Raw genomic sequence first — 12,757 nt, forward strand, 5'->3', positions numbered from 1 at the left:
TATTGATTTTAGATCATGTTTAAATGTTTAAATAAATATCTTATTTAAGTAAGATCTGTCTTTATGATATGTAGAAAACCATATGGGTAACTGACTAGTACGTAGCAATGGCTTAGTCAGTAGCATATTCTCTGGGAAGATAAGGCCGAGAAATAACAGTCAGCGTACCATCTACGTGGCTGATCCATATCCAAATCCAATCCATCCCTCCCTCCCTGAGCAGCACGCAAGCTGACTACGGCTGGTGCCAGCAGCCGTGGAAGGCTGGAAGCCGCTGGCTCCTGTGCCATGTGCATCAAGCAACTGGCGTGGTGGCCTCCCAAAAACCACGAAACGAGTTACAGGCAGCGCCTCGTCGATCGTTGAGGTCCATCCAAATTCATCAAGCAAACACATGCATGCATCACATACTATAGCACAAGAGTCTGAGAGAAATTTTACAGACTATGCATCACATACTATGCAGACACGAACGAAAAGCGACAAATTTCAGGATCAATCGGTAGTATATAGCAGCATCACAGCACAGCACAGCACAGCACAGCACAGCTGAGATTCAGTCTCCATCCAGAAACATTGAGCAGCAGGGCAAGTGATCTCAGCAGTTCATCTCCATTACCTCCGCTGGCTGATCAGCTAGCTCTCTCACCTTGTCCCGGTTTACGGCGCTAGCTGGCTAGTCCTTGGTGATAACGTATATCGCGTAGATGATCCCGGGGAGATAGGCGAGGAAGGTGAGCAGGAGGCAGAGCCAGAATTCGACCTGCCATCATCCCACCATCATCGACCGAATATAAAAATTCTTCTTTTTTTTTAAGCAAGAGAGCGAGCTTGTGAGCTAGGCGACCGATTCTCTGTTGAGGTGCTAGAATCCTCCTAGACACGGAGAACTAACTAATTAGAAGCGGTGCGCGTACCTTGCAGCCGAACTTGAGGAAGACGCCGAGAGGCGGGAGGATGATGGCGATGAGGATGTCGATGCAGTTCGCCGTGCCCTCCTTCATCTCTCTCTCTCTCTCTCTCTCTCTCCCCTCTGCTCGAATGATGACGATGCGTCCACGCTACTGTCAACAATTGAGGCCCGGTGGTCGTTGGGGTTGGCTTTTGTACCTGTGCAGAAAACAGCTCAGGCAGGCGAGGACTCCTAGCGGAAAACATGACGGCCGATGACGCGATGCGACACGAATATGCCGTCAAAATAATATGGAATCTCATCGTTTTTTTTTCTCTTATATCTTTTCTTTTTCCCTGAAATTAATGAGGTTCCCAAATACACTTGCATATCAAGCCCGTTGCCATTCGACACTTTGTTAGCATAAACTTGCCAAATTGGTTAGGCCTTGTTCGTGATAACAGTAGGTTATATTGAGAAAAAAATATGTTAGTATAAATCGCAAGTTAAAAATTAGTGTTAAAGTGTGCATCACATGGTGGTCCGGTAGTTTTCTGTCCCTGATTTTTTTGGGTGGGGGGGGGGGGGGGGGGGGACATTGTCCTTATCAACTTCATTTGTTTATCATACAGTCTGAACGGAAAAACCAACAATCAGCCATACAAAGCGGTATCATGCCATCCATAGACAGCGACTCCCCACCTAAAAACCATCAAGGCTTGTTCGGTTATTTTCAATCCATATGGATTGAAGGGGATTGATAGGGATTGAGAGGGATTTTGACTTGCTAGGGATTGAAACCCCCTCAATCCCTCTCAATCCATATGGATTGGGGTAGAACCGAACAAGCCCTCACGGGGCTGTGACACTGTTTCATTTGTTTTTTTTTTATCGTTGCCAATATCTCAGATTAGATGGCCAGCTAAAGAAGAGGCAGGGAAGACCCAAGAAGTCTTTTGGCCAATCAACGTCTCTGGCTGCTGCTGGTAGGACAGAGACGGGAACGTCCGATGAACCCACGGGGCGGGCGGTCCCGTACGTCGTCCCCACACACCGCAGATAATAAAAGTTTGAAATGTGATTTTTTAAGTTTCAAACTAGCCATTATATATATAATCATCAGCTTGCTGCCTCTCACTCTCTCATACCTACAACCAGAGACGGGCCCAGAGAGTTTCATGGATATTCATTGAATACCCAAGTTTTTTGGTGATCTATAATAATTTGTCAATAATGTATTACACAAAATAGCGTTAGAGCACTAATCTTTTGAGTTTTTTAATATCCAATCTCAAATATCTTGGCCCACTTCTGTCATGTTTATGATAGACAGTGGAGAAACAGACAAGCAGAAGAAGAGCAACAAGCGGATCGTGGGAATTTTTCCATAAGCTCCGACCTCTTTTCATATTTTCTGTAGAATCAGTAGTGTAATAGGAATAGATCCTATGGAAGTTTTCCTTCATTTTCTTATCGACCAAAGGAGCCTTCTAGGATTTTTTTTTCTCAGGAACTAAATCCTTTGAAATTCCTGTAAGATTTCTTTGATCCAAATGAGGCCTTAGCTTTTACAAAAATAGCTTTGACTCTAGCTTCTCGGTACGAGCAGCTGTCACACCTGGTTTTAAGGGCAAACTCAGGTGCGTCTCATATGTGCGTCAAACAAGATCAACATATACAATGACTCAGTGTATAAAGACGAATGTCACAAACTTTATTACATAACGAAAAAGTCTTACCTGCTCTTCACCTGGGGGTTTATTGCAAGGGTGAGCTCACGTATGTTCATCGCTCAGCAAGTGTGGGGAATAATGTGCATGGGGTTACTTACGGTGGGGGCTCATATGTAGTGTAAAACTGATCAACAAATAATGGCTAAGCCTGAGCATTGCTTTTAATAAATTGGTTAAAATTTTATTTCTGGTTGCTAAGTATAAGTGTATACCGTCCTAATAAAATAAGAGATCACAATTATAATAAATCCCACAGTGCAAAGCATATGACAAATTAAGTTTAATTTCATCAGTTACTCATATGAGTGTCCGAGCCGCTATTAACCGTGAGCACGGCTGATATACCAATTTTAGACTCTGTAGAGGTTATGCATCTTTACCCACAAGCCGTGTTACCCATTTGCCAAGGGGACTAGAATTCTCATTCATCTCTATCGAGGAGACGAGACAGGGTAGCATTACGAGACATTTTCAAAGTTCCACTAGTTTGAGAAACCTACTACGAATTCAGGAAGAAGGAAGCGTAGGAATCCCTCGTCCGAAAAGCTTTACAGACAGTCCGATCCGAGGACCTCCGTATACTCTACAGCGACGCACTCCCCGCTTGCTCCTATCGGGTAAGGTAATATCTCTCTAGCTTTCATAATTACTTAGCCAAGGGCGTCCCATACCACACTTGTGTAGCACTGTTTTGCCGGATGGTTCTCCATGTTCTAATTAACACAATAATCTTATCATAAACAATAAATAATCTAGCAGTAATAATAAAGCATGATCATATGTCATATTGTATTATGTCCCAAAACCAGGTTGAGCATAGCCAAACTAACCAATAATTCATTTGCATGTAAGGAGTGGGATAAACAAAACTAGGGTAACCTATTAGGTCCCATCAAAACTCGGTCATTTGCTCGTCTACTCGCAATAATACAAACAACAATATGGGGACATAAATTAACATCACACCAAACATGAGAGCAAATGCAATCGTAAAATTCTACGCATTGTTACGAAACTGTAGTCAAGAATCACTAGAATCGGAGTTGTGGTTGAGAATATATGGTTCTTTGAAGTTTTAGGTGCTAATTATGAAAGACTAGATTATTAGTTGATTCATAAATCATGTAAGGTATGCATTAAAGATCATCTTAATTAGAGATTATATCCTGTTCAATTTATAATTATAAACATATTACTTTGATTGGGAAGATTAACCTACTATATATAGGACAAGTAAAGATCTAAATATAAGGGTATGCACTTCAATTCAATTACACAAGTTCATAAGATCACACACCATGGAATGAGCATTGTGCGTGCATTGTTGACATGTTTCGGTGAGCAGGCCTTCTAACTAAGGTGAAGCGATTCACAAATCAGATGGGACCTAAACCAGATTCATCAATCCTTGGGGCACTGCATTCGACCTGCATAAACTGCAGGGACGACCTTGAGATGGGTAAGGAGAAGCTGTTTATGATTGAGCTAGGTAATACCAGGAACTATATCCTGCTTGCTAATGTCTATGCATCACATGGAAGAAGATTGGAGGAGGCAAAGGAGGTGTGGAGATGGCTGATGTTTCAGGAGTTAAGGAAAAGGGATGCAGCTCAATCAACAATTGAGAACCAAATCTGTACCTTATGAATACTTGAGGTTTCTATTGTCTCAACGATGATGGATGCATTTGTCAAATAGAAAAGCTCGCTGTCCGTTTTATAAGCATACAGTTATAAGGCAATAAAGTCTATAGGAGTTTTTGCATACTGAAGGTTCATGAGGATCCCAGCAGTGAAACCTGAAAGGTATCATAAAAACCATATGTGGAGAAGTTTAATTCCTTGTTAGTGAGACACAAAATGCAGAACAATCATACTACTAACATGTGGTCAATACTCAATACATGTATTCTTGTAGTAACCACTGGTACAGCAAAGGAGGAAATAGAGCAGCACAGCATCTCTTGCAAGAACTTCCATTGTCGTGTGATCGTGTTTGGGCTACATTCTTTTGGCTGTCAGATGAGGTCCTCAGGGTTGGGTTAAGGTTCCAAGTTGTAGTTTTCATTCATGTTAGACCTTGTTTCGATGCCCTTGTATCCACCTTAATCTAAACAAGGCATTAGCATGCAATATCTGTTTCAGCTTCGTCCTCTTCTTTTCTCTGTGTCTACTCAAAGTTGCATGTGTGGTAGAAATAAAGGAATATGAAGTGTGACATCGTGTGTAGGTGTTTATTTAAGCTGTGTCTCCATTTTCTAGTTCTTACTAAAGTGAAATTATTGCATAGTTTCTGGATGTAATACCAAGCAGGAAGCAGGGCCATGCCTTTGTCAATGGACTTGGGGACATGAATATATACAAGATATATATCTAGGAATTATAATATTCTTATAACACTATGTGATCCTTATTTGCACCAAGATATATATATCGTCTAGGAATTATAATATTCTTCACGCAAATTGCCTCTTCTTTAACAAATAGCCATGGTATTTACAAGGCACTCAGAGAAAACAGAAAAGGAAACATAAAAAATACCAAAATTTAATTTCTAGGGAAGGTATCAAGATTGACTTTTCTTCAGTATACTGTACACGATCAGTATATATAGCCTCGGTATCACATGCATGTCCACTCTGTGGCCAGCAAAATCTTTCTGCTGTATGAACCGATATAAATAAAAAGAAGAAAGAAATAGAGTCCATGCAGCGCACGAATAATAAGCTTTGCTAACGTACTAGCATTTATCTGTTCTTGCAAATCCTCAGTTTCTTCACACTTCCAAGGAAGAGCCTGCCAGAACAAATCCTAGTTTCTTGTAAATGAAATGCACAGGTGAATAATGATTGATGAAGCGGAGGAGGAGGAGAAACATACTCCCACGGTACATCCCCAACCATCATCCAGTCTCCATCCCGGTCTTCATAGGTGAGAACATGTGCAGGCTTCTCGTGAGGAACTCGTTGATGGTACTCCATAGCATCAGCAACTAATCATACAATACAATATTATGACATGGCAGGCAAGATGTGATACCATTGCCTTGGGTTTAAAAATCAAACAATTCAAATCTGTGGTAATTAATAATGAACGTATTAGCTAGCTAGACGATGCATATATACTTACAGGTGATGGAGGCCTTGAACATGTGGCGGAGCTTCGCTAGGAGGCTGTCGTACCCATCCAGCAAGAGCAAGTCCAGCTTCCGGCCGATCGCAACGCCTTCCATGTACACCTTCACCAACAGTGTCCGGCGTCGGCGTGCCGAGGCTGTCAAGGCGCTTCTCAGGAATGGTTTGATCGGGGGCCAGTCTTGGGTGGTCCTGCTGCCTCATGCATCATCCGTTCAATTCGTGTTGAAAAACTGTTGTTAATAAATAAATGTAGACGACGCGCACAAGGGAACCGATTGGATATATGGAGAGAGAGTACTATTAATTGGGGGTGCTGTATATTTTAGCGATATGATAACGACAAAAAACAAATATGAAACATGTTGTGAAGACATCAACGGTCATTAAGAAAATCGAGGAAAAATATCTCTCCTTTGTTTGTACGTACGTAGCTAGGGCCATGTAATCAAGTTCGTTGACTTCTTTTTTTTTTCTTAATTCTCCTACCTGACTCTCTTTTACTTGTAAGTTTGTTGGGAAGCTTATATGCCATTAAGAAAATAGAGGAAAAATAACGTTGCAACATAAAAAATAAATAAACCACACTAAGCTCAAGACAGTTTGTTTCACTTGCATGTCAGAATTCAAATCATGGCTTCTCTTTAATTAGGAACCACTACTAATTAAAAGTAACTGTGTGAAACTGTACGTACTCCAATTACTATCGTTCCCTAATAATAAATATAATCAAAGATCTGTAGTTATAGGCATGCATATGGAAACAGAAAAGTAGACAAATCTGAGATCTTAGATGTACATGCTTATGCCGCGTGATGGACAGAGACAGAAACACTCTTTCTCAATTCATTCGTACATGAGAGGTATGAGTACTACTATTCGATAACCAAAAAAATACAAAGTAGACTGAACTGTGATATGATCCATGTGGATGGGAAGAAGTAGCTCGAAAAGGAGACCACAGGAAGAAGCAGATAATAACTCTCCAACCTCTAATATAATTCACCATGCACATCACCAACAACAGATAAATATTAATGCTGTGGTGCAGATTCATCTACGGCGAGCAATCAATTGAAATAAAAAAACCCCCGAAAAGAGATATATAGATCGGAATCAGACATCCACATCTTGCCAGTTAATTATAATTTGTTCCGATCATCTAATTAACACGAAGAGCTAGTTAATTAAGGAGGGAGAAATGAAATAGAGTTGTTGGCGTGAAGGTACGTAGAAACTAATAATAATAATAATAATAACCTTGGCGTGGAAAGGACGCTCTTGCTCTCCGCTACCACCAAGAGGGCGGAGGACGCCGCCGGCGACAGGCTGCAGAGCCCTAGCTGAAGGTCGGTGCTAAGGTCGTCCCTCCTCTCCGTCGTCGTCGGCCGGAAGCCCGACGACGACGCGGCGGATAGCGCCGGCGGGTGGGTGCTGCTGCTGCTGTCCATGAACGACGACGAAGGAGAACGGCCGACGGCGTCGTCGTCCTGCTTGCACCCGGCCATATGCTGCCTGCAGGTGTGCATACACTGTGTATATATGTTACGCCGCAGCTGTTGCTTGTTAGAAATGGGTCGGCGGAGAGGGGCGGAGTGAATGATCTTGCTAGCGCCGACGACTCGTCAAACTGGAGCGGAAAGGGAGAAGGAAAGAGAGAGCAGGAGAGATGTGTGTGTATATGGTCGCGCTCGCGATGTGAGCAGTGACAGCTGACGACAAAAGCCAAAGGCTTACAGTAGGGAAGAGAGTTGCGTGTCGAAGAATATAGTGTGTGCCTTCTCTTTTTAATTTGTACATATATATAATATATGCTTTGTAGTATATAAAAAATGTATGAAGCCTTCTTTTTGTATGTGATAGTTGGACACAACTGGATGGTCAGCGTGCATGAGGTACGACCAGGGTAACGGTGACAACAGCAAGGAAAATAATGCCAAGGAAGGGAATGAGCAATTCAAAATGTCGGGTGAGGAAGGGAGAGATGGAGAGGAGAAGAAAGGCAGTAATGATGTCGGGAAGCATAAGCAAGTGATGGATGCTGCTCCGGTGGATGATGGTCAAGCCTTGCAATGTGATGAGGAGAATAGGCCGGATGTTTTTGAAGAGAAGGCAGCGATGGCAACAAGCTCTGAATCACAGGAGACTAAGGCAGCCACGGTCCAGCAGCTAGCGGCGATTCCGGAGTGTGTCCAGTCCTTGGCTGCAGGGCGCAAGAGGAGGCCAAGCACGTCGGACGAGCACGCGTTGGCAAGGGCCGAACGCTTGAAGGCAGAACGCAACGGAGGTACGCAAAGCATGTTGGCTGATATTAATTTATATAGTATCTTTAACATTCCCGTTTCTGAGGCTGTTTTAAATCTTAGCAACATTGGTATTGGTTTAGGCAAAAATGATAGGGAGGTATCTGATTCGGTAGTTTTGTTAGACAAGGAACAGAATTCTAGATCAGCTGCTAAAAAGGTTGAGGGTGTAACGGATGTATCGGATAGTGAATCTTTGGACTCTAGTAGAGAGGATGATAGAGAGGATGAGATTGATAAGTTCATTCTTCATAACCTATGTGGAGAAATAACGGATGAAGTGATGGATGTAGACCTTGTTAATAACCCATATTGGCAAGAGTCAGGTTGTCCATCATCCTCTGTTAAAACTGCATATGGTAGAGGAATGAAGATGGGAAAGAGTAGGATAGTGAGGAAAAATAAAAGAAGGTCATAATGAAGGGAGTCTTTTGGAATTGTGATGGATTTAAAGACCCGAAAAAACATCGCTTTGTGGCTGATCTAACTAAGGAATTCAACCTTAGTTTCATTGCGCTTTCGGAAACCGGCAAGAATGTTTTTTCGGATACGTTCCTTAAAAACCTTTGTGCTGGTAGAGAGTTCATTTGGCATTGCAAGGAACCAAGGGGGCGGTCAGGAGGTATACTTATGGGTATTGATCTCAATGTGTATGATATAGGTTCGATAGATGAGGGAGACTTTTATGTCAAATTTCTTCTTCGCAACAAAGATGATGGGTTCAAATGGTCTCTTGTGTGCGTATATGGTCCGGCACAGGATAACCTTAAGGAGAATTTTTTAGCCGAACTGGTTAATATGGTGAGCCATGTTACCAACCCAATCCTCATTGGGGGAGACTTTAATATTCTCAGGAACTCATCAGAGAAGAATAACGACAATTTTAATTCGAGATGGCCTTTTCTATTCAATGCGGTAATAGATGGCTTGAATTTGAGAGAGCTCGAACTGTCCGGAAGACAGTTCACTTGGGCTAATTCAAGATCTATTCCCACATATGAAAAGCTAGATCGTATTCTTGTCTCCACAGAATGGGAATTAAAGTTTCCTAGGTCCACAGTAGTTGCTCACTCTAGAGATATCTCGGACCATACCCCTTTAATTTTAAATAGTGGCGATAACCTTGCTTCCTCTGTACAGCCTGAATTCAAGTTCGAACTTGGATGGCTGTTGCGGGAGGGATTCTGGGAGATGGTCACTCAAATTTGGTCAAAGGAGTATGGTGGAGATACTGCCATTGAGAGATGGCAGCGAAAAATAAGGAAGTTAAGACAATACTTGAGAGGATGGGCAAAAAACACGAGTGGATCAAATAAGAAGGAAAAGAAAGAAATTCTCCAAAAACTTGACATCCTTGATAAGAAAGCTGAAACATGTCTTCTTTCTACACAAGAAGTAGACATGCGCAGTTTTCTTCGTAATAGGCTCGCGGCCATGTTACGAGAAGAGGAGGTTAAGTGGTACCAGAGAGCAAAAACTAAAGGTTTGCTGGAAGGGGATGCGAACACTAAATATTTCCATCTGGTCGCGAATGGTAAACATAGGAAGACTAGGATTTATAAACTACAGGATGGAGTTCGAATAATTAGTGGAGATGATGAGCTTAAAAAGCATATCACATCTTACTATAAATCCCTCTTTGGTCCTGTAGATGAATCCAATGTCCACTTGGATGATAGACGGATAGAGGATATTCCGCAAATCACTGAGGAGGAAAATACTAGTCTTACCGCAGACTTTACCATTGACGAAATTAAGTATGCGATATTCCAGATGGAACATAACAAAGCGCCTGGTCCCGACGGCTTTCCAGCAGAATTTTATCAGGTATTCTGGGAAACGATCAAGGAGGATTTGATGGCTCTGTTCGAGGACTTCAATAGGGGCTCTCTACCGCTGCACAGCCTCAATTTTGGGACGATCATTCTAATCCCAAAGTTGGCTGAGGCAATAAGGATAGAACAATACAGACCCATATGCTTGTTGAACGTGAGCTTCAAAATCTTCACGAAGACTGCCATGAATAGACTGTTAAATATAGCTCATAAAGTCATTAGTCCAACCCAAACAGCGTTTCTTCCAGGACGCAATATCATGGAAGGGATAGTGGTACTCCACGAGACCATTCATGAGCTACATAGGAAAAAACTGAGTGGTGTTGTGTTTAAAATTGACTTTGAAAAAGCTTATGATAAGATTAGATGGTCGTTTGTGAGACAATCTTTACAGATGAAAGGATTTTCAGAAAAGTGGTGTGATTGGATTAGTAGTTTTACTCAAAAAGGCCATGTTAACATTAAACTGAATGGACAGCTAGGCAATAACTTCCAAACTAAGAAGGGGCTACGGCAAGGTGACCCTCTCTCGCCGGTTCTATTTAATATAGTAGTGGATATGCTTGCTATTTTAATCAATAGGGCAAAGAGAGAGGGTCAGATTAGTGGTGTCGTGCCTCATCTGGTGGACGATGGCCTCTCTGTCCTTCAGTATGCAGATGATACTATTCTTTTTATGGATCATGATTATGAGAAAGCCTGTAATCTCAAGCTCATCTTATGTGCTTTTGAGCAATTGTCAGGCCTTAAAATTAACTTCCATAAAAGTGAAATCTTCTGCTTTGGTGCGGCTAAAGAAAGTGAACATTTTGAGAGCACCTAGAGGGGGGGGGTGAATAGGTGATCCTGTAAAACTTCAAAACTTAAGCCACAAAAACTTGTTAAGTGTTAGCACAAGTATGGCCAAGTGGCTAGAGAGGAGTCAAAACACAATAACCACTAGAAATAAATCACAGAGATGACACAGTGGTTATCCCGTGGTTCGGCCAAGTACAAAAACTTGCCTACTCCACGTTGTGGCGTCCCAACGGACGAGAGTTGCACTCAACTCCTCTCAAGTGATCCAATGATCAACTTGAATACCACGGTGTTCTTGCTTTTCTTTTCTCAATCCCGTTTGCGAAGAATCTCCACAACTTGGAGCCTCTCGCCCTTACAAAAGATGTTCACCGAGAATCATGGAGCAAGAGTGGGAATGAGCAACGCACACAAGACTTCAAAAGATCAGAGCAACAACACGCACACAAGCAGCAACAAGAGCTCGCAACACAACTCAAAGAGTTCACAACTCCACAAGAGCTCTATATGCTATCACAATGAAACGAATGCGTGAGATCGATGTCTTGGTGCTTAAGAATGTTGTAGGAATGCTTGGTGTCCTCCTCCATGCGCCTAGGGGTCCCTTTTATAGCCCCAAGGCAGCTAGGAGCCGTTGAGAACAAATCTGGAAGGCCATCCTTGCCTTCTGTCGTCGGGCGCACCGGACAGTCCGGTGCACACCGGACAGTGTCCGGTGCCCGATTCCTTTCCTTAAACAGTGCGGTCGACCGTTGCAGATGCGGGTGCCGTTGGCGCACCGGACATGTCCGGTGCACACCGGACAGTCCGGTGCCCCCTTCCGACCGTTGGCTTGGCCACGTGTCCCGCGCAGATTGCGCGGCCGACCGTTGGCCTGGCTGACCGTTGGCTCACCGGACAGTCCGGTGCACACCGGACAGTCCGGTGAATTTTAGCCGTACGCCGACGGCAAATTCCCGAGAGCGGCGTCTTCGGCCGGGGCAGCCTGGCGCACCGGACACTGTCCGGTGCACCACCGGACAGTCCGGTGCCCCAGACCGAAACAGCCTCTTGGCTGTACACAGCCAAGTCTTCTCTTCTCTTCTTCTTTCTGTTTCTAACACTTAGACAAATATATTAGTACACAAAACCAATGTACTAAGACTTAGAAACATACCTTTGCTCTAGATTTGCACTTTGTTCATCCATGTGCATTGATTCACATTTAAGCACTTGTGTTGACACTCAATCACCAAAATACTTAGAAATGGCCCAAGGGCACATTTCCCTTTCAATCTCCCCCTTTTTGGTGATTTATGCCAACACAACGTAAAGCAACTAGAACAAGTGCAAAATCACTTCAAATGACACTTAAATTTATTTTGATTCATTTTTGGCATATATGGATCATCCTTTGCCACCACTTGGTTTGTTTTTGCAAATCAAACTCAAATCTCTATCTTTAAGTCAAACACACATGTTGAAGCATAAAGAGAGTCATTCCAAAAGTGATTGATCAAAGATTTCAAAAACTCCCCCTATTTCCCATAATCAACACTTCTCCCCACAAGAATCCACTTTTGACAAGAGAGACAATTAAAAGAGTTTAACAAAACAAAAACTCTATTCTACTATTTTCAAAATCTCTCAAGTGGTAGCTGATCCATTTATTGCTTTGGCCTTTATTTTCTCCCCCTTTGGCATCAAGCACCAAAACAGGATCAATTGTGGCCCTTTAACCCCATTGCCGCACCAAAAATCTCCAATTAAGAGCAAATGGCAATAAGAGTTCATTAGATGGACTTGGAATAAGTTACCCTCTCATCGGAGTGCAGTGGAAGTCTTTCACGGTCCAAGTCCACCTTTTTCCCTTTCAAACCTCCTTCGAGACTCCTTTGTTGAGGTCTGTGTGTCCGTCGGTTCCCATCGGCGTCTTTGCGGGCTTGGCGTCCTTCATCCCAAACCGCTTTAGCAGATCTTGCGTGTACTTTGTTTGGGAGATGAAGGTGCCGTCCTTGAGTTGCTTCACTTGGAACCCAAGGAAGTAGTTCAATTCGCCCATCATCGACATCTTGAATTTCTGC

General features: G+C 42.8%; 2 protein-coding genes across 8 annotated transcripts; both read right to left on the minus strand.

The window, feature by feature from the left end:
* Nucleotides 1–491: 491 nt before the first annotated feature.
* LOC100281117 (uncharacterized) lies at nt 492–1,076 on the minus strand. The gene is made up of 2 exons (NM_001154036.2): nt 918–1,076; nt 492–763 (listed from the first exon to the last, which is right to left on the minus strand). Exons 1-2 carry the CDS (start codon nt 1,002–1,004, stop codon nt 677–679), a joined length of 174 nt encoding a protein of 57 aa, NP_001147508.1. The 5' UTR covers nt 1,005–1,076; the 3' UTR covers nt 492–676.
* Nucleotides 1,077–2,962: 1,886 nt separating this feature from the next.
* LOC103634643 (auxin-responsive protein IAA4) lies at nt 2,963–7,489 on the minus strand. Of its 7 annotated transcripts, XM_020543086.3 has the most exons (5): nt 7,019–7,486; nt 5,754–5,953; nt 5,505–5,616; nt 5,366–5,420; nt 2,963–4,423 (listed from the first exon to the last, which is right to left on the minus strand). In XM_020543086.3, the coding sequence occupies exons 1-4, from the start codon at nt 7,285–7,287 to the stop codon at nt 5,372–5,374; spliced, it is 630 nt and encodes a 209-aa protein (XP_020398675.1). In that variant the 5' UTR covers nt 7,288–7,486; the 3' UTR covers nt 2,963–4,423; nt 5,366–5,371. The 7 variants fall into 7 exon arrangements, with proteins under 7 accessions (XP_020398675.1, XP_020398671.1, XP_020398673.1 ...); XM_020543082.3 differs by having other exon boundaries at nt 5,366–5,616; nt 7,019–7,489; XM_020543084.3 differs by lacking the exon at nt 2,963–4,423 and having other exon boundaries at nt 5,054–5,435; nt 7,019–7,488.
* Nucleotides 7,490–12,757: the final 5,268 nt, after the last annotated feature.

This window comes from Zea mays, chromosome 8 (assembly GCF_902167145.1).
Source record: "Zea mays cultivar B73 chromosome 8, Zm-B73-REFERENCE-NAM-5.0, whole genome shotgun sequence".
Taxonomy (NCBI): Eukaryota; Viridiplantae; Streptophyta; class Magnoliopsida; order Poales; family Poaceae; genus Zea; species Zea mays.

Coding starts and splice junctions, on each gene's coding strand:
- LOC100281117 (NM_001154036.2), bottom strand. CDS start 1,004: ATGAAGGAGGGCACGGCGAACTGCATCGACATCCTCATCGCCATCATC. Junction 764..917: donor TCCTCAAGTTCGGCTGCAAG/GTACGCGCACCG, acceptor GGATGATGGCAG/GTCGAATTCTGGCTCTGCCT.
- LOC103634643 (XM_020543082.3), bottom strand. CDS start 7,287: ATGCACACCTGCAGGCAGCATATGGCCGGGTGCAAGCAGGACGACGAC. Junction 5,954..7,018: donor AGCGTCCTTTCCACGCCAAG/GTTATTATTATT, acceptor TGCATGAGGCAG/CAGGACCACCCAAGACTGGC. Junction 5,617..5,753: donor GTTCAAGGCCTCCATCACCT/GTAAGTATATAT, acceptor TTGTATGATTAG/TTGCTGATGCTATGGAGTAC.